Source organism: Teleopsis dalmanni, chromosome 1 (genome assembly GCF_002237135.1).
Source record: "Teleopsis dalmanni isolate 2A chromosome 1, ASM223713v2, whole genome shotgun sequence".
NCBI lineage: Eukaryota > Metazoa > Arthropoda > Insecta > Diptera > Diopsidae > Teleopsis > Teleopsis dalmanni.
Window position 1 is genome coordinate 156,142,787 of NC_051846.1, and position 21,322 is coordinate 156,164,108.

Consider the following 21,322-nt stretch of genomic DNA (forward strand, 5'->3'; position numbering starts at 1 on the left):
GAGCGCATTTGGGGTTGTTTTTTTATAATCGGGTAATTGATATTGATATAACCAATATATTATGTATTGTGTAAAACAGTTGTTGTGTACTGTTAAATATAGCAAAAATTTGATTGAATTAAGTAATATTTTTTTCTGCATTATTTTGTAAAATGCAAGTACAATAAAAATAGTTTAACTTGTTAAATGTAAAAAATTTTTTTTCCTTTTATCTTCTAAGTTTCGTTGCACTTTCCAATCAATTAAATATCTTTCTTAGCAGGAAGACAAGATAAAAAAATGTAGAGCTGGTTTTCTTTGCAGAAATGCACTTTGCCACCCACTCTTCTTATCACGCAGGCTGGATGACATTTTACTTACTTTCGTTTCAGTACAACCATCGACGTCTGCCGAACTCGGTTGACTTTTCGATTTAGTTTTTCTTGTTAAGAATTTAAACTGCAAAATATTTTAAATATTTGTTTTTTTTTTTTCTCACATAGTAAATAAAAAGACTGCATTCAAGAAAATCAATAAACGTAGAACCATAGTAAATGTAAAAAAATCATTTACCATTTGTAAAATTAAAAATAATTAAGAAAAAAAATTTTCCAATAGCAAAAGAAAATACCAAACAAAGCCAAAAAGAAAAAAAAACGAAACAAAAAACAATTGTGCAGAAAAATAAAAAGCAAGCAAGTTGGTTAAGAAAATATATAACAAAAAGAAAAAAATACAAATCCAATTAACAAAATAATCAACAGCATTAAAAAATAATAAAGAGAAAAGCCCTAACAACCACCGTAGCGCAGCGACTTTTTGGCCCACTCAAGAACGCACTCTTAACACTTACCGAACGCAAGCAGTCATTCGCAATATTGTCGCATTCCGTTCCGTGGCTCAGTAAAGCGTACAGCGGTCGGTGTATGAGCGCGTTTACAAAGGCCTAAAAAAGTTTTAAATAATCTATATAAAAAAAAAATATCTTAATAAACTTTTATTATAAATTAAATTAATTTTTGTAAATTTTAATATTACAAAAAATAAAAAAAATGGCTGCATCGACATGTAACTTGGATTCAACAGAAACGGAAACTGCACCAGAACGTCCAAACAATTTATTCAAACACAATGAGAACACAAATAAAGACAATGCTAAGCAGCAATCAAAATGCATAACCACATCCGCCTCTGCAGGAATTTCACCAAGCACTTCTTCATCTTCAGTTACATCGGCAACGTCGCCAACATCCTTTCTACCAGAGATGCCACAATGGAAGAAAGACTTAATACAACGACGTAAATCAAATGTTGCACGTACAACGGCTGCAGCATCTGCAATTACTCCAACCGCAAATTCTCCAACTGCTATACCATCATCATCATCATCCTCAACATTACAATCATCACCAGTTAAAACAACAGCAACAACAACAACTGGGGAATCACGTTCAGTAAATGACCATGCCGCAGGTGAGTTCAGTGTAGTTCAGGTTGGTTCGGTTCAGCTCGGTTCAGTTCAGTTGCTGCTGTTGCAAATTTAATTAACATTGAAGTTTTACATATGTTTTCTACAAAATGTAATTTTTCACATTTTTTCTAAAAAATTTTCTTTGCTCATAAACTGATAACTTTTATTTTTGTTGTTTTCCTACTTATTTTTCCAACTCAATTTTTACAAAAATATTTAGTTTGCATTAAACAACAAACAAACTTGTTTATAGTTTTTCGATTTCATTGATCTCCTCACGAAAGTTCCAAAGTTGAATAAACGCTTACCAACTTACCAGCTCTCCAATGTAATTATCTTGAAGGAACTAGAAGTGTCGACTCATTCATTGCACAGGAAACGTGTTGTTAATAATTGATTTTTATTATAGATTTTGGTTGAGGAAAAATATTTAATATAGAACCACCTAACCAAGTGCTGTAAGAAGTGTTATGCGAGCAGCAAAATAATTATAAATTATACATAATTAGTTTATTAAAGATATAAGTAATTGTTCTCATTTGCAGTTTATTTCTGGCATTGTTGGTGTGACATGCAATTGAAGTAATTATCTCACATTTGCTTCCTTAAGATTACATTATAAAATAAATAAATAAATATAGAGCTTAAACTTGAAAAAAATATACTCTAAAAATACTCTGAGTAGTTACTCAGAGCAAGAACTAGTATTTGGTAAAGTGAAATGATTTGTGTAGTTAACAGTGATAGCTTAAATCGATAATATATACTTTAGAAATTTCGATTAAAATGAAATTAAAAGTTTAAAAAGTGTACAAATACATTTTAAAAATAATATATACCTTGAAAACTTCAATTAAAATGGAATTAAAAGTTTTAAAAGTTTACAAATGCATCATAAAAACTGCATTGAGAAACCATTTAAATCCTTTCACTCTTTTCCAATAAAGTGAAAGAGTTTTCGATAATTGTAATTTCTTATTATAACAAATTACACCTGCAATATGTAAAATTTTAAATGGCAACAAATGAAAGTTTCCTTAGTTATGGAATTTTCGATTGGTAAATCTAGGGTAATTTTTCCAATCGAGATACTCTTTTAAAGAACTTTTAGTGCAATTTTCTTTTTTTGTGATTGGTGAATCTGGGGTAAATGGTATAGCACATGAGATTAATTTATAACACTCTAGATATTTTGCCAGACTAGCAAAATTATCCTAAAATTAACAGCTGTTTTATATGATTTAACATATAAAGTATGATTTGATTCAATGTGTATTCACAAAAATGTTAGATTACTTTTAAAATGTTCGATTGGATAACAAAATTTGACAGATTGAAAGTAAATCTAGATTGAATCCAGATTTACCAATCGAAAACAACATTATTATTTATAACTAAATTATTGAAATAATATGCTTTGAGATAGAAATCAAAAGAACTTCGAAACACTGGTGTTATAAATATTATTATTATTAAATAATACGCTATGAATCCCCACTTAAAAGATCTAATGTTCGCCTAAAAGCTCAACTAAAACAATTCTAGGCTATTTATTCATCTCATAATAGCTGTGGGCTTAATTTTACCTATTTCATTTAGGACCAAGATTCCGCTTCAAAGGTAGTCAAGCCTACGTCTTGCCGCCACTGGGTAGTTGCATAGAACATGTTCTGATGTTTCCTTCTCCTCACATATATTCTTCACATGGTAATTGAGTCAACAGTGTTCTCTAAGAAGTGCAGGGTAGAGTTTAATATGATTCTGCTAAAGTATAGGATAGCGTTAACTTTGATGTGTTCAGGGTCAATGAATCTTCTTGACTGCTATAAATGTTATAAAATACATCCAAAAAATTATAACTCTTTAATTATTTATTTATCTTTATATCATTTACATAATAAATTTAATCTTTAAAATAAAAAACAGTAAAAATAAATAAATATAGATTAAAAATAATTTTCTTTATAATTAAGTACTTTAATACTATGTTTGCTTTTACAAATATCGAATGTAATATAATCCATACAAATATTTGTATGAATTTTATTTAAGAAATGGCACTTTTTGTTGGAAATATGTTGAGTTAAATGCGATAATTGTGGACATAATATAATATATTTATAAAACTAACTATTGCTTCTATACTTTTATTTATAATGACGATTATAAAGATTCTTTTTAAGATTATATTAGATTATAATACCAAGTTTACTATTACATACAAACAAAGTTTTACACAAGACAACACTATTATTGGTGCAAATTATTGGGCCTATTTACACTATCATGAACGTGAGATGAACTTGACGACAACATGAACTATCAGTTCAGTTTACACTATCATGAACTCTCATGAGCGTGAAATTTGTTTTGTTTTGTGTAAACATATAAAATGCTTATGTGTAGTAGTGCAGAGCACAGAAATTGAGAGAAATAGAGAGTATTAAGCATTAAAAGGTACATATAAACATAACATTGTATATGTATGCGTGTCAAGCTAAAGAAACGCAGCAAATTTCATTGCGTAAAATTCGTGAACTCACATTACACTCTCTTCCCTCTCTCATCAACAAGCAACCGGTTTTCAAGTTCATGTTCATGTTCATGTGATATTGTAAATAGGCCCTATGGTATATATATGTGTACATTTTTTTTAGTTTTTGCATTTGAGTTGTTACTTCTTATTCGCTTATGCTGGTTAAACACACCTGGTCTCAACTCAAAAACGATAAAATAAGAATAGAATTAACAACAGTAGCAATGATAATGCCACCAGTAAAATGATCAAAAAGGCGAATAAAAGTGGCAGTAAGTTGAAAATATTCTATAGAAAACCTTTATATATACATTTTTAATGTGAATAACTAACTCTTTTCAACGAAATTTTGTTATATGATAAACAATTTCAAAATCTTAAGTCCTAATATACCCAGAAATTAAATAATTTTTAATTTTAACTAAATTTTAGTTAAATGTTAAATAAGATGTGTAAATTGATATGCTTTAATTTTTTTTAATTAGTGTTAAGGTATATGAACCTTTAACCATGTTAAATGTATTTTTTTTACTTCAAATGACCTATTGTTCTTTGAGGTTTATGCGTATGTGGTTAAGTAAAATTTCCTGCTTCACAGTTGTAGCAGTTTTTGAGCTTTCATAATCGCACTTGTTTCATTTGATTGCAAATATTTTGAACTTTATTTTAGGCCAACTTATCTCAACAAGCGTGAAATTCAAATTCCAACTTTTCAATTTAATATTTTATTTTCCCACTTTTCCTCCACTATGGCCCCTCTGTAGCCGTGTTGATCTGTCAGTTTCATGCCATTTTATCGTTGTTATAGAAACTTTTTGGAGAAGTCTTTTTATATTTCAATTTACTGTATTTGAACTTATCTGAACACGTTTTGCTCTTTGGGTTCCCTCATACGAAACAATTTCTTTTGTTTTATTTTTGCCGATGTTTTTTTTTTGTTTTAATATTTGTTTTAATTTTTCTTAAAGTTCGCTATCTTAAACGAGATTGTTTGCTTATAAATTTACCACTTAAACATTTTACAATGATTAATTTTCGTTTTGTTTTTATTTTAATATTTATCAGTAGTATTTTTTCTTGGTCAATTGTTTATTGTCTTACCGTACAAATTTATTTGCGGCAGGTAAACAAATTGTTGTGATACTACGTCTAACTAAAAGACACTACGTACTCGTAGTGAATTAAGTTATAGATTGCGGCGTTAATTATACATAAAAATTTATTAATAATAGCTGCCAATGATATGCCATACTTATCTTAATAAACAGTCAATATACATAAATTATGAATATATATAGTTCCTTAAACCACTTCGGACTTAAAGGGGTTTCATCTACTCAAACCACATATCGCTTCTCCCTCGCTTCCTGCCTGGCGAGAACACCTTGTTAATGTAAACAATACCAGTGATAATGACAATGTCCATTTAGACTCTGATGTGATACATAGGTCTGAAAGCATTGCTGGACATTCTAATCCCGAAGAAATAATCGATGGTTTAAGCAAGTTTCGCTTCAACGAAGCTTGTGGATTAGACAGAATAAAAGCTGAGCTCTTTGTAAACGAATGCACTATAAGAATATCTGTTTCAGCTTATTATTGTATTGTGGAATGATGATTTCTGAAAGAGTTCTGTATGAGTGATTTGGATTTATTATCTTTTACATACATACAGTGAATGATAAATAATTATACAAAAATGACCGCTGAAAATATTTAATATTGAATACTGCGTATAAAGTTTTTATCAATGTTCTCTCTATTCAAATCAATAGCTTTGAGTGTCTGAGTTAAGTAAATTATTAATATTGATACCGGAAGGACATATATGCAATGAATAGATTTTCATTAATGTTCTTTTTATTGAAACAATCAACAATCAACAGCTTTGCGTGTATGACTCCAGTAGACTATTAATATTGTTTCCGGAAGGACATGTCTGATTTAAAACAAATTTTTGAAAATCACTTTTGAAAATCTTATAAAAGGTGCTTTGTCTGTTTATTGACTTTAAACAAGCTTTTGACTTTTTTAAGCGTGACGTAATATCAATTAACTATAGATTTTAAGAACTCAAAAAAACCAAAAAAAAATTAATGGACTGTTCAATGCCACGGTAAATAAAACTACTTCAATAGCGCTCATTCAAAGCTAGCTGTCAATCATCTTCGTATCCTGAGTAAAACAAAAATATGCTCTATCTACTATATTTTTTATACTATGTATTTGTTTTGAGTTATTAATACCTTTTGCGATTTTTTGTTTAAATGAAGCATCACAAATGATATGTGATGTGATGATATGATATGAGTACATAAGCGATCTGTTATTTACCATATGTCCTCTATGTATTAACATCTATTTTCCTAGTTCGTAAAACTTATAATAATAACAATAATTGGACTAAGAACTATTTTGTTATCATTTATATGATAAGTATTTATATGAAATTGAGGTCTTCGAAATGTGGATCTATAGTGTTAAGAATTTAAAAATTTCACGGACTGCTCACCAAACCAACTTCTCTGTACTCGAAGAATTAAATGTTAAGGCATATGAAAATGAGACCCAGCTCATATTTTACCTACTTTGGCCATGTAGCGAAGTGATCAGTAACTCTGGAACAACTGGTTGTAGAGGGGAAAAAAGCGGAAGCACACGATGTGGACGGTCGCCTATACATTAAGTGGATCAATTTAATGTCTTCTTGGAAAAATTATGAGTGAAGCGATACACACTGCGCAAGATCGAACAACATGATGCAATGAAACAAAAAATGTCCATTTATAATACGCCAGAGAAGAAAGGACATAAAATGCAAGACCAGCATTGACCTATTCGCTAACCAGCATTGTAGTTTACCTCAAATTTTTAAAAATATATTGCCTTGTTAATACGATTTTGGAATAGGTTCTTTAATTCATAGAGAGTTTTCTTAAAGTTGTGAAAAACAAAAATTTTTTTTAAAATATTTTAATTAATTTGAATTTTTTTCATTTTAATAATTCTACAGCTGGTTTATGATTTCGTTCTTATATAATACAGCATGAACTTTGTTAATGAACTTTCACAGCAAATTAACAATAAAACTCCATGTTAGAACAATACACTGACTCTGATTCTGAACTTCAAATTTGGCTGGGTACGAGTTCAACCCTTGGTAGTTGCAGGCTCAAAAAATTATTTACGAATAACTAAATATAAGAAATGATTTCCAAGCCCACTAATGATGGGTATTTTGCAATACTCTAAACAGCTGTATTGTTAGCCAAAAATTCATTTAATTAAAATAATATATAAAAAAAACAAAATAAATAAAAAATTTGTTGTTGTAGTTCACTGCTTTTTGAAACCTGTGTATTAAATGCCAAAGCTTCTAATCACTTAAGTAAAAATATTCACTACTGTTATATTTAAATTAAAATCGAATTTTTCATTAATTCACGCTATCTTCAAGCACTTTTACTAACACTTTAAAATCAGTGATTGTTATTATTATGTTAAAGCTATTTGAGCCAGTGCACTTGAGCACTTTTACTCTTTCTTAACTCGAGGTATTTTCAAAACCCCTCTTTATGCCTTGACTGGATTATTATTTATCACTTCATCATACTAAGCAATAATTGACCTCAGATCTGCATACCTCCCCTGATTGTTATATTGTTGTTTATTTAATAGAAATCTATAATAATGTTTAATGTGAGGGAAAATTAATATAGCAATATCTCTGCATATTAAATACGATTTATATGTCAAAAAGTAATTTCATAAATTCTGTTGATATATATTACCCAGTATTAGTAAAGTATACTGGGTTATGTAGTATATTATTTAAGTATATTTTTTAATTTCCCATCCTTGGCTTTAACTATACAATTCAGTTTGAGTTAACTACTGTTTTTTAGTATTATTTTCCTATACTCTACCGTATCGATAAATATTTGTGATTTGAGTCAATTTATTTGCTTTGAAGTTATTTCCATATTTCCATAAAAAAATCTACACAAACTCGTAAAAATAAAATTAAAGTTGCTCTTATCGCTGGGTTGTTGTTGGTAGTACCAATTCAAGCATTTGAAATGCACAGCAACAATTGCAGAAATGACTTGTTTCTACAAAATTTTTCATTTTAATTTATTTATTTTTTATTTCAAATTATTTATGCATTTTTTGCACTTTGAAATATTTTTCAACCACATTTGTCAGGTGCTTTTTTCATGTAACTTGTACGTCTTTTATTTCATTAACACTAAAATGGCAACAAATTTCCTGAAAATTGTCTATTGCGGTAAAGAAAATAATATTTCATGCACAAATATTAGAAAAATAAAAATTTCAAATAATGAGAAAAATGTAAAAAAAACGAAACTAATATTTCTCGTATTATTTTCGCTTTTATCACATGCAGTTTCAGTTCACCTGAACATAATCTGTTTGTCATTTTTGTTTTAGGTCACTTCACCTATTTACACCGCTTTTACATTTTCTTTTTTATTCTGTATTATATCTGTTTTAGCGCCATCATGGCACATAACCACTTCCATTTTTGTATCTCATTATTTCAAGTAACACTTTCAGTTGTTAACTTTTGCAAATCTTTCCCGGCTTATGGCGAAAAAAGTGCTATTAAAAAAACAACTTTCAAAAATAGGTTACATTGAGCAGTGTTGTGTGCACTTTGTCATTAAAATGTGTGTACACAACATTTGTGGGTTTTGACACCCCCACCCACTTCTGCGACAGTTCTAGGCAACCTCCTTCATTACACTTAAATATATGGCGTCAAATATGAAATTTAATAAGAACCGACAACGCAGTTCTAAGCTCAATAAAAACATTGCTAAAAAACATGGTTGAGGTTTGGAAAAAAACGGTACATTAAAATAGGTTAGGTGAAGTTCAGTTGAGTAAGTTTGGTTGCGGTTGAGGGTGTGTAATTGTATTATGAATATAGAACAAATTTTTTTTCTCCTTGAAATGATAGTTTGCTTATAGAATTACAAGTAAATTCCCCTTGTGTCACGAATAAGCGCAATAATCCAAGTCTGTGAGGCGTATCTTATGCCTACGATATACAACTAAAAATTGTACCAATGGGAATAAATTTCTTTTTGGGTTGGTCCTACCATTATATTTAAGGAATAACATAAATTTCTTTAAGTTAAATACGAAAATAATTATGCATTTACAAAGATAATAATTTTTTTAATTTAATTAAAATTAGATTCCTCTTTAAGAACATCACGAACATAACTGTGTATACTCTATTAAAAACTATCTATTTGTTAAAAATTGCAAAGTAACCGCATCACGTCTTAAGGAATTGTTAGTATCGCTGTACAATATGTAGCAATTATTCCCTACTGCCGTAGATATTTAATATTCAAAAATATTTAAAAGAAATATTCAGGGTTTTTCTAATTGCAACATATCTCTCAGTACTACCTCAACCGCCAGAGCAATACAAGCTGGTAGACTTAAGACGACACTCTAGTTTACAACAACCCGCAAAGGCGTGCTTGATCCCTTAATCGATTTGCAGTACCTACTAAATCGATGGGTTTACAACGCATGGTAAAAATTTGTAATACGAACTTGTTAGAAATAAATAGAAATAAATAAACTCCGCATACGACAATTCAGTTTGAAAACCACATGTTGTAAATGTGGATGAGAGTTGAATTGAGACAAGCTCGAAAAAACAACGAGTTACATTAATTTTCCTATTATTTTCTGATAGTTCCTTTCGATAGTTTCACTACAACCATCTTTACATTTTTTTCAAAACTACTCCATTAGTTGGAAGTGTAGATGCATGCTTACAATTCGTCATATTCCAACTATCGAAAAGTTCTTTAACATGCTTTTCTTGATGAATGTAAATCGTACCTTTAGGAGTCTTCCTTTTAATTTGCATTCCTAAATAACGTTTTACCGGTCCGCGATCTACAGCTTCAATATAATGATTTAACTCTTGAACTATTTAAGTCAATTCTTCTTTGCCCAACGTTCAATTCTGCGATTACACGCTGCATAACTGGGTTTTTTCTTTTTCACAAAGTAACCTATGCTTGGATAGAGTAATTTTAAAAACGCCTAGTGAGATATACTGCGTTAGTCCGAAACCCTGTAATGGATCGTTAAGACCATTTAAGTAAGTAAGTAATAAATTCATTCGCCAAAGATCAAATGAAGACAATTTTGCATTTCAATACCTTTTAAGTTCTAAATAATATATATATATATATATATTCAAAATGTTGAACGTCCTTTTTAGGCAGTTGATAAAATATATGGTAAAAATAAGATTTGAGGATTAAATATGGATTTAAGTTCCGCAACAAAAATTCATATTAGATTCATGATCTACCGTATATTACGAATTTCGAAGATCTCAAGAAATACATCTTTACAATGAGAGTTAATGTGATTTATAAGATCACCTATTAAGTTTTCTGCTAAGACACAATTAAGAGCTGAGCTAATGATGTGCTCAGATCATTCGGCTATGACTGTTTTGTGACGTTTGTGTTTTCGTTCACTTTAAATATATTTTGGGAAACATTATCATACACTTTTTTTATACCTTACAGATTTGATAATATTGTATAAAAGATTTTAGTTTTGTACCATTCAAGATTCTCTCTAATGTTCAATTTATTACTGCTTTATTAATTACATTAATATAAATATGTGCTGTTGAAGAACACTATTAAGAACTTTCTTAGTCTCGCAAGTACTCTCTTAATTGTTTTATTACCTCCATATCAAAATCTGTGTTTAAGACTATTCTTATTTTAATGCTAGTACTTTATTATAGGTTATAATTAATTATATATATTTAATCCTTTAACTCCTAGGATTATTAAATATGCTATCATTTTATTTTTTGTTGAAACAGTAAAGGGATAGTATATATTTAATTTTAATACTATTTTTCACAGATCTACAAATTCTAACTAGTTATTTTTTAAGAATACTAATACATTCTATAAATATTACAGTGGACTAGAGATCTGACTCCCCAATAAAGGGTTTATTTTTTCATTATTAAAGACTAATAAGTTTGCCTAAAATTCTCTTTATAAAAATCGAATCTTACTGCAGAATATCCACTTGTTACCCTGAACTTTCATTTAATTAAATAACATCTGAAGTGTTAATTGAAAAGGTATTATTGACTTTATTAAATAAAAATAATAATATAATCTAATTATAGGAATTATTAATCTAATTATAGAAATATTGATTATCTTTAAACACTATTATCAATTTTTAGATATTGAATTATATTTTTAAATTTTATTGTTTACTTATTGTAATTAAAAATTGATTTTATATGGCTAAATGCTATCATCGATTAAATAATATGGTGTGATGATTTATTTATCAAACAGTTGAACTCTTAAACACTTTATGATATATTAATTTAATATTATTTATGAAAAAAAAAACTTATTTAAAACGTACTAGTATTCTACGAAAACCTTTTTTTTTTTGCTTGGCAATCTGAAATTCGTTGCAGTTCAATTTTTTTGATTTTTTTTTTCAGTTACGTAAATTTGTTGTATGAAGTCTTGTATAGTATCAGCAGTATAAATATATATTATTAATTTTTTATCAAATTGCAAATATTGTGATTACAAATTTTATGCATTTCCATCATTCTGCGAGTATATATCTATCATTCATGATATTTAACTTATTTATGCAATTTTGTGAAGAATATCGGCAAGAAAAAAATTCTGCCTGTACTTCAACCGTTCAAAAACCTCTATTATCACGTTCATAATTTAAATTTGTTGTTGAAACTGCAAAATTTTTCCACAAAATTTAATTGCCATTTTTAAAAAATATTTTATTTATACAAAAATATTTTTGATTTAACAATTTTTATGTGTAAAGCAAAGCAAGGTAAGCACAATTTTCTTCCGCTGTTTATTAATTTATGTAAATTTAAACTTTGCTAAGTTACTTTTTGCAACGAATATTCAATACCAGTTAAATATATAAAATACAGATATACAAAATAATTGTAATTACTTAAGGAATGTAAGAAATATATCAAAAAAGTAATTATTCACTACTAATTAGTGAAGCACGCTAATTTTAATAGAATTTTTATAGAATTTTTTTCACGATAATTTGACTCCATGTAAATATATGAATATTATTTAAATTTTAATTTTTTATAAAAATTTGTATTAAAGAATGTTTATTTTAAATATTTTACGACATTGATCTGTTTCTAGAAAACATCTGGTAATCCTATAAATATCTTATATTTATAAAGTATTGTTTCATTTATATATAAGATTGTATTTTCAAAGCATTTAAAAAAAAATAAATTCAAAAAACGATATAATATTACACTATATACAAAAATTAAATTTGGCAACAGCTTTTTTATTGTTTATTGAGCATAATAATATTGAGCATAATAATAAATTATTAATTAATTGGAGGAGTAGAAAATATTACCATTCTATATTATAGCGTATATCATATTCTATAGCGTATATATATGGACTACATATATATGTATACAAATATATATACCTAAAATAATTAAAACTAACTTTATAAGCGCAGATTAAAAATTATAATCTGCTAAAGATCAGATTACCATACTCTCATATTTAAAATTTAAAAGAATTCAATTAAAAATCTGTAAGTAATTTCTATGCAAATTGAAATATATAATTTTTATTTTACAAATTTTTAAGAATTTAATGCACTAGATTTAATGTAATGCGATTTAATGTTTAATCAAAGTCGAACTGTTTACATACATGAATATTCTTTAGCACAATATATTACTATCTTAATTATTTATCATATTTAGGAGTCCGATTCAGTCAAGTCATAAGTACGTGAACATTATTATTATAATACTGGAATAACAATATGCACATGATTTCTACGTTAAACCTCAAACTATACAAATATATAACTTATCTGTCCTGCGTGGTAGAAATTTAACTGATGATATTATCGCAAGAACATCAAACAAAAATGACTATAAAAAATATAAAAACTAATAAAAAGGCTATACAAAAGTTATTGCTTTCAATGCATTGGAAAACTTTTAATATTTGTTATGCTGAGAATTTTGTTATATAGTATATATAAAAACAAACAATTTTTGTGAGTGCCACCCAATCACAAATAATAATAAAATCTGCAATTCTGTGCGAATTTGCTAAATTACTCAGATGAAAACTTACCGCTTTGGAAAGCTTAAAAACACGATCTGACTTCACATCCTACACATATACCTTAAGAAAACAATATATTTTATGCATCGTTTCTCTAGCGATAAATAGACAGGTGGGTAATAACAAACCAATGTTTGACGCTACTTGGACAGAACATAGAGCTCTGTCACCACCACAACAAGCCAACCCAGTTATATATATAACGTTATTATATAACTCAATGGGTTATTGACTGAAATTTCTTTAGTTTGAAAGGAATATAAACAATTAAATGATAGTCTAAAGTATAAAGAGAGGTATGAATCATTAATGTCAGATTTTGGGAGGTTACTAAACTTAATGGTATACTAAATGATATCAGAAAGCGATAAAGGATGGCTCGTCCATACTCTTCGAAAAAATACACGTAATATAGCTCTTTCAGCCTTAGTATAGAACCCTACTGGATCAAGAAGCAGAGGACGTCCAAAAACAACATGGAGGCGAACAAGACTCACCGAATCATACAAATATTTAATCGTGATAAAAAGCACGAAATAGAGACTACTGGAAACTTTTTGTAGAAAGACTAAGTTCTTAAATATATGTACAATCAAGATCTTTGGAGCATATCATAATAAAACAAATAAAAAGAGAGATATATGCAAGCATGTGACCTACTATACATTTTAACAATTATGATTTTTAATAAATTCTAATATAAATAATTTTTTATAAAAATTAAAATTTAATTAATAATTTAATAACTTTTTATTTAAGAAAAATATTTTTATAATTTTCATGTTAAATAAACGACCTAAGCCTAAGTCCAGTAAAAATAAAAAAAAATAATTATTTTTGTTTGTAGGTTCTTCAATTCCACCCATATAACCTGATAATTTTTCTTGTGCTTAACACTGATATGTAATGCATTACTTAAATGCAAAATTTTGTTGCATACTTTTAGACTTTTAGAAATTCTTTTAAAATTATAGCAAGTTTTTACTACACGAAATGCTTTTTAAACCGGATAGTAAATTAATAGCAACAAATAATTATAAATAAATGTTTAATATAAAATCAACTTTTAATATAAAATTTATAAATAAATAATAATTACTATAAATAAATAAACAACTCTTAATTATTACTTTAAATTACTATTTAATAATAGAACTGTCTTCTCAATTTTTAGTATTTACTTTTCTTAATATAAACAAATGTAAATTACTGCATTGCAATCAGATATATTATTTATTAGTAATATTATATAAAAATATATACAGTAGACACTCGCTTATATGAACTAATTCATATAAGTACTCTATAAACAAGTGAAATGTTCACATTCACATGTCTACGATAATTCAATTAGATGTCTTTTTGTTTTTCTCTAATATAATACAAAATAATAAAATTTAATAAGGATAAAATTTTGAATCGTCATAAGTTTTATTTACCATTTTATCATGTAATAATGCATTCATAATAAATCTACCTATGTACGTAACCGCAATTGATTTCAGGGTGAAAGAGGATTTAGCTCCTTAAAGTCACCTCCCTATTCTTGACTCGCATTTTTAGTCTCGTTAATTGAGTATTTGTCATGAGTATACAATTCATATGTAAAATAGGAAAAAAAAGATCTTTCTGTGTTCGTCATCTTCAATATCCTAATCATCAGTATTGATAATAATTTTTCATCACTTTTTTTTTATAATTTTAGAATTTATTTTATCTTAAACTTTTTATTACAATTATGGAAGTCCTTTAAGACTAACTATTATACAATTGGGTAGTTCTTATATTTTAGTTCATAGACACTGAACCAATGATATGATATTAGGGGGCAAAAATATAAAATTATGCCTCCATTATATGAATTCAAGTTTTCAGCAGATAAAATATTTTACGTACATATATTATAACATACTTTATCCATTATAAAAACTCTTTTAATTAATGAAGAGTTTTATTTCAAACACTTTGTGGAGTTCGTGAGTTTTAATTGAAAACAATAAATGCTAAGAATTAAAAAATTTTATTTTAACATTGTTTATATTAATGAGATTAGCTGAAATTAAGATTAAAAATAAAATGTACTTTAATATTGTTCATATAAATGAGTCGCGCTTTAGAACTTTGTGTTTAGAGAAATGGTTCTGCTTTTTGTTTACTGTTTCAGACGTCCATATGTTTCAATGTCTATATAACCGAGCCCCTTCTGTAATTTATTAGGGATGACTCGAAATTTTTTTTTAAATTTCTATTAATATTATTTTGTTATTTGATGAAATATATTATTTACAATTTGTAATAATTTTTGAATTCATGTTATAATTGAAGCCATAATTAGATTTATGCTGTATAAAAGATACATATGTTTACATTTTTTTTTTATCAATGCTTGTAAGCCTTTTTGTTCAATTTTTTTTTGTAATTTTTTTTATATTTATTTTTTTTGTGTTCAAGCGTTTGTACCACCTTCACAATTATTTCACGCATTCTAATTTTGCACAAAAGAGTCAAACTGGTCAAAACTGTTCCATACATTCTACCATTCATTCGCTCATTTTCTTTGGCTTTTTTTCTCTTTTAACATTTTTTCCAATTTATTTTGCTATTTTATTGTAATTTGAAACTTTTTTACTTCTAAACTAGTACAACATATAATAATAATTAATTTTTTTTTTTTTTTTGCATTTATTTATTAAAATTGTTATTGAGTCTCAGAGTGTCCGTTCATTCATTGCAAGTATTTGTTATTTCATTTGGTTTTATATACATTTTTTCCATAAATGACACCATCGTTGTATGTCTTCTCCTCCTACACATATACATATCGTATTATCGATATATCGGTATGTGCCGAAGTACTCCTAAAGTAGATATTTTCTATTTGTTTATTGTGAGCGTGGTTTATCAATTGGTAAAATTTTGTTTATAAAAAAGTTCCCAAGATTAAAGAATCGATAAAATGTTCAGCTGCTATAAATTAGTTTCTACAAAAAATTCGGTAAATGATTCAATGAGGGTACAAAATTAAGAATTCGAAATTGCTAAATGTTGATTTTAAAATATTGTATTGATTTAAATAAATTATTTATCCAAATACATTGTTATGATAATTTGAATTTGATACTTATCTACAATAGAAAATCTACAATAGTCTATATTCTATATACATCTATTATTTCTTGTTGTGTTTAGTTCCAGTCCTTATATATCTTCTTATGTAGTCCAATTATTATTATTTGTATTCTTCAAGTGTCAATAGTCATCTCAAAGCTCTATTTACATTAAAAATGAGCTATTTCTTTGAAATTTCAAAATTTTAACAATTTATACAGAGCAACTATGGAGACAGATTCGAAAAACTATGTAATAATATAAGATGAGGATGGCTTGTGGTATAGGATTCAATAATATAAATAGCACGAAATTTAACCTATTGCAACCCTAATCCTATTCTGAGAACTAAGTAATAATTTAAGATGTGGATGGCTAATGGTATTTGGTATAGGGTTCAGTGATATAATTGAGATTTAATCTAACCTTTAGCAACCTAGACACAAGGTTGAGAATCGTTTTCTCATCTTGCAAATTGACCAAGTTTTTCACATACTCATAAAAAAAAAAAACAATTTATTAACAATTTCACAAAAACAAAATTAATTTTAACATATTTAGCGAAATTACAAAATGTTGGGTTGAATATAAACTATAGCGGATGTCTTCTCTCGGTCTACTTTCACATATAAGGAGCAGTTTCGTAAATTGATATGCAATAACAGAAAATAATTATAAATTTGCTTAACATTAATGACTAAAGTTATTCTTTTAAAATGCTATTTACCTTAAATATAATTATTGAATATGTCTTAAAAGCTTAACTTAATTTTAATTAAAAAATAATTCAATAATTAAGTTTAAAATATCATAATACGAAGTGCACATATAGTAGCTATTGCTACTTTTTTTAAATTCCTAAAATTTAATATTAAATTTAAAATTGCAAATATACTTTTCTGCAAACTTGATGCTTTTATACATTCATAATTGCGTATTCACGCATACACAAGTTATAATAATCAAAACAATACCAACAGTAAAAGAAGTATAATAAAAAAAATGAAAGGTCTGTTAAAATTGTGACAAATCAGAGACAATATTTTAAGTATAAAATATCCAATAATGTTAAAAATGAAAAATTGTAATATTAAAAAATAATAAAAATAAATACATATTATTTTACTACTTAAAACAAATTTAAAGTAATATTAAAAAATATTAAATAATTTCAAACGGTGTATTATACTCTTGAAAATCCTAATTATTTCCATTTTAAACTAAAATAAAAATTTTTAAATACTCTTATGGTAGAGATATATTTATGTATTATAATTATAATATAGCTGATATAATATATCACATCTACGGGATATAAAATTACTGACAGCAGAAGCATTCGACTCAGATTAATTAATAGTGCTTCAATAATAAACTTTTTGATATTGTTTCATACAATCATTTTCTTTAAACCTTATATACCTACTATACGGAGAGCAGATTATTGCCGAACTTATCTCCAATGCTCGACATTTCACTTTTTTTTTTCTACATCCGCAACATTTGAATGTAAAGTATCTCATTCACGTATAGATTTTGTTTTGTTGAGATACTCTTCTGTGTATGGAATTTCTCAATTTATGCTAACATATTTTGTTATTGCATTTTAACACCTGCTTCAATAACATTTTTTTATACTCTAAGCATTCATTTTAGATTCTTTAAGTTTAGTTTAATTTAAAATTTATAAACGCGTACAACTAAAAAAAATACGTATTTAATTTAATTTTTATTATTTGATAATTGATTTATTGTTTTATAAAAAAATACTTAACTAAATCGTTTTATGTGTATAATTGCCAAAAAAAAAAAACAAAAAAAATGCAATATATTTTGACTTTGTAATAAATTTGTCGATACGTTATAAAGATTATGGTATAATTGTGTCAATGTCTCTAAATATCTCTTTCTGCGCTATTCTTTAAACCTGAGTTTTGCTACCGCAGTGAAGAAATTATTTTAATTATCACATAAATATTGGTAGACATTTACTACTATATGTGCAAATTATTATGAATAAGATAGTATCAACAACTTCGATATAATCAATAAGTATTCTTAAGTGTGTAATTAACGTTAAATACTATCTCAAGTACTTTTCATTACTAACAAAGGAGTAAAAAATACTTTCTCTAATTCTTGTTCTTTATGAATCTTAATTTCTATTGACATAATTTATAAATGCTGAAGAAAAAAAAGTATTTAATTATATTTTTTATTACTTTATTCGGTATCTACTTTGAAGATTTTTGAAGTGAGTCAAGCTATTATATGATCGCCTACACTAATTTGTAAAAGAAATTTTTAGTATTAAAATTATTAAAGAAGGTCAAAAGATATAAGTAAATTTATATGGAATATTGAGTATCATAAAATAAAATTTGTATTTAAAAATTTAAATTGAATAATGCTGAATAATGAAAATAATCAATTATTGTGTATTCTCATCATACATAGTTATAATTATATATATAAATTAATTTAAATGTTTCTAACGCAATAAAGGTAATAAAGGAGACTGTATAAAGTATGTATTTCTTCATAAACTCAACTAGATATATACTATACAGATATGTAAAGTAAGCTCCATCGAGTCCAATTTAATTACGCTATCGAGGAATTCGTTGGCTGATTTAAGTATGGCATTCAGTTCCTACTATGAATTTAGTATTATGAAAATGATCGACTTGAAACGCTTTCCCCAAAGCACTCATTTTCACTTCGAGAACAGATAAATGTGATACGGCTTCATATAAGTTGAAAACTATATTTGGTGGATTATGTTCGTATAGTTTTTGCAAAGAATTTCAACAAAAAATAGTTAATTGACGTAATAATAAATAAAAAATAATTAGTAATAGATGTTTTTACATTCAATATTTATATATAAAGGTGCAATATGTACATATTTTGTAGTCTCCAATTTTCAGAAAAAACTACTTTTAAAAATGGTGCCTCTCACCCACGTTTGTAAATTATAAACTCTGAATACTTTGTAGACCGAATGTATGTCTGTCTTCCTAATTTCAAACTAGTCTGTCAATTTGCAAAATAGGCGACCATTTTATAACCATTTTAAAAATATATTTTTCAACTTTTGTCAAAATTATCAAAGTCGGTTGACTATAACCCACATAAACTAACCAGGAGGAACTGACTTTATATAAACAGATTTGTATAATATTTAATAAAATATCTAGAAAATTTTTGCTAGAAAACTCTCAATAGCTTTATTTAAAGAATGTTTAAATATTGATAAAGTCGAAGCTAACTTCTGTACTTATAAATTATTACATTTATTAAATTTTATTACATATTTGGAAAAAATAATGTTGATATATTCCAAAGCTCTTAAGTTGACTTAAATTTGTATATAACTACAACGTTTTTTAATTGCTAATAATAAAATAAGTATTTTCGAAATTGTGAAATAAGTTGTAGAATAAATACATAATTTTGTAAGATTTTAAAACTTGCAGGAGTTTTACGTACACACCTTTCTATGACATACAATAGGGAGTATAGTATAGAAGGAATGATTGAACTTTTTTTCGACCTGCGACAACAAAACAAAACTTGACTACAAAAACTTTTAAATAAAACAAAATACAAATCATACAAAACAAACTATTTTATAAAAGAAGAATATCAAAGGTATTACTGTCACACATCGTAACTTGTCGCAGATATCTGCAACATCACAATACCATGCGACAAAATAGCAATTAAATAGCAAAATAGCAATTTTTAAAAAAAACACTCCGCTGTATAATTTTACTGTCTAATAGTTTTAGTAAATGATGCTTAGAGTTTTATCTTCCACAATCATGATTTATTGTTTATTAGTAAAAAATTTAAACACCAGAAATATGATTCTAAAAATTCTAATTCTTATATCAAATAAAATAACATGATATAATAATGATAACTACTCAAATCTAGTTCTTATTTTTAAAATACATGCTTGTTATATTTACTTTAAAATTTTTCATATTTCTTATATTTTTTTAAAATATAAATAAGATTTCATATTTCATATTATATTTTAAATTTATAATCCATATAAAAAAATTGCTAAAAATAAATACTCTTTTGTTTGTTTTATAAATAATCAAAATGAAATAATCACATTATATATGGCAATGTTCAAAGGAATGTAAGTTTAACGTTAATCATTTTTGATATCAGTTTAAAAAAAAAAATAACTTAAAAGTTTTAATAATAGATGAATGACCAATATTTTATATAACTTTAGAACTGCAAGCAGTCTATTTAGGACATATCTAAATCTGTGTAATTTTCTTTTAAATTTGTTGAGTGGTTACTTCGAAAATATTTTAAAGTTGGTTTTGATTTTTTGAATTTTAACTTTTATTTCGTACGTTGTATTTTGTATATGTCTATACGTATTTCGTCAAATTCTCTCCTGATGAAAGCAAAAGCGAATTTATCGAAATACGTATAGAGATGTACAAAATACACCTTAAGAAATAAAAGTTAAAATATTAAAAAGCAAAACCGACTTTAAAATATTTAAATCTGTTATCTTCAGAAAATACATAAATATAAAATTATTTCTAAAGAAGTCACTTGAGATTATGCATCTGTCTCGAAACTAAAGAGCAAGGTGAGCGGTAATGTGTTTTCAGAGAAGCCTTACAGTATATCTATGAACCCCATCGTAATAAAACATTTAGTAAAAAATTTGTATTTGTAAATTTCTATTTCAACTGACAATCGACAGCTCTTCGGTCCCTGTGGTTTGACAACATCTACGTTTTTCTCAGAATGTTGCTTTCAATGAAATATCAATATATACACTGTTAATCTAACATAGATATTCTGGTAACAACAGTGTTCACGAATTGGACTGAATAGGCGCTTCATTTCTATCAATAAAAATTATTAATTTTTCTTCTTCTTGAGTATTCCTTTAGCTCCAATTATAGGCGTTTATAAATACTTTAAAAAGACAAGTCAAATGTAGTATGCCGATAACATTGTAAGCTA

The 21,322-nt window shown here is 26.7% G+C and overlaps 1 protein-coding gene across 1 annotated transcript in view; it reads left to right on the plus strand.

The window, feature by feature from the left end:
• Positions 1-998: 998 nt before the first annotated feature.
• LOC119666523 (serine-rich adhesin for platelets) overlaps positions 999-21,322 on the plus strand; it is a 113,368-nt gene continuing 93,044 nt past the window's right edge. The window contains exon 1 of the mRNA XM_038075806.1: positions 999-1,452. Within this exon, the coding sequence (XP_037931734.1) occupies positions 1,032-1,452 (421 nt within the window). The 5' untranslated portion in view covers positions 999-1,031. The remainder of the gene's footprint in view (positions 1,453-21,322) is intronic.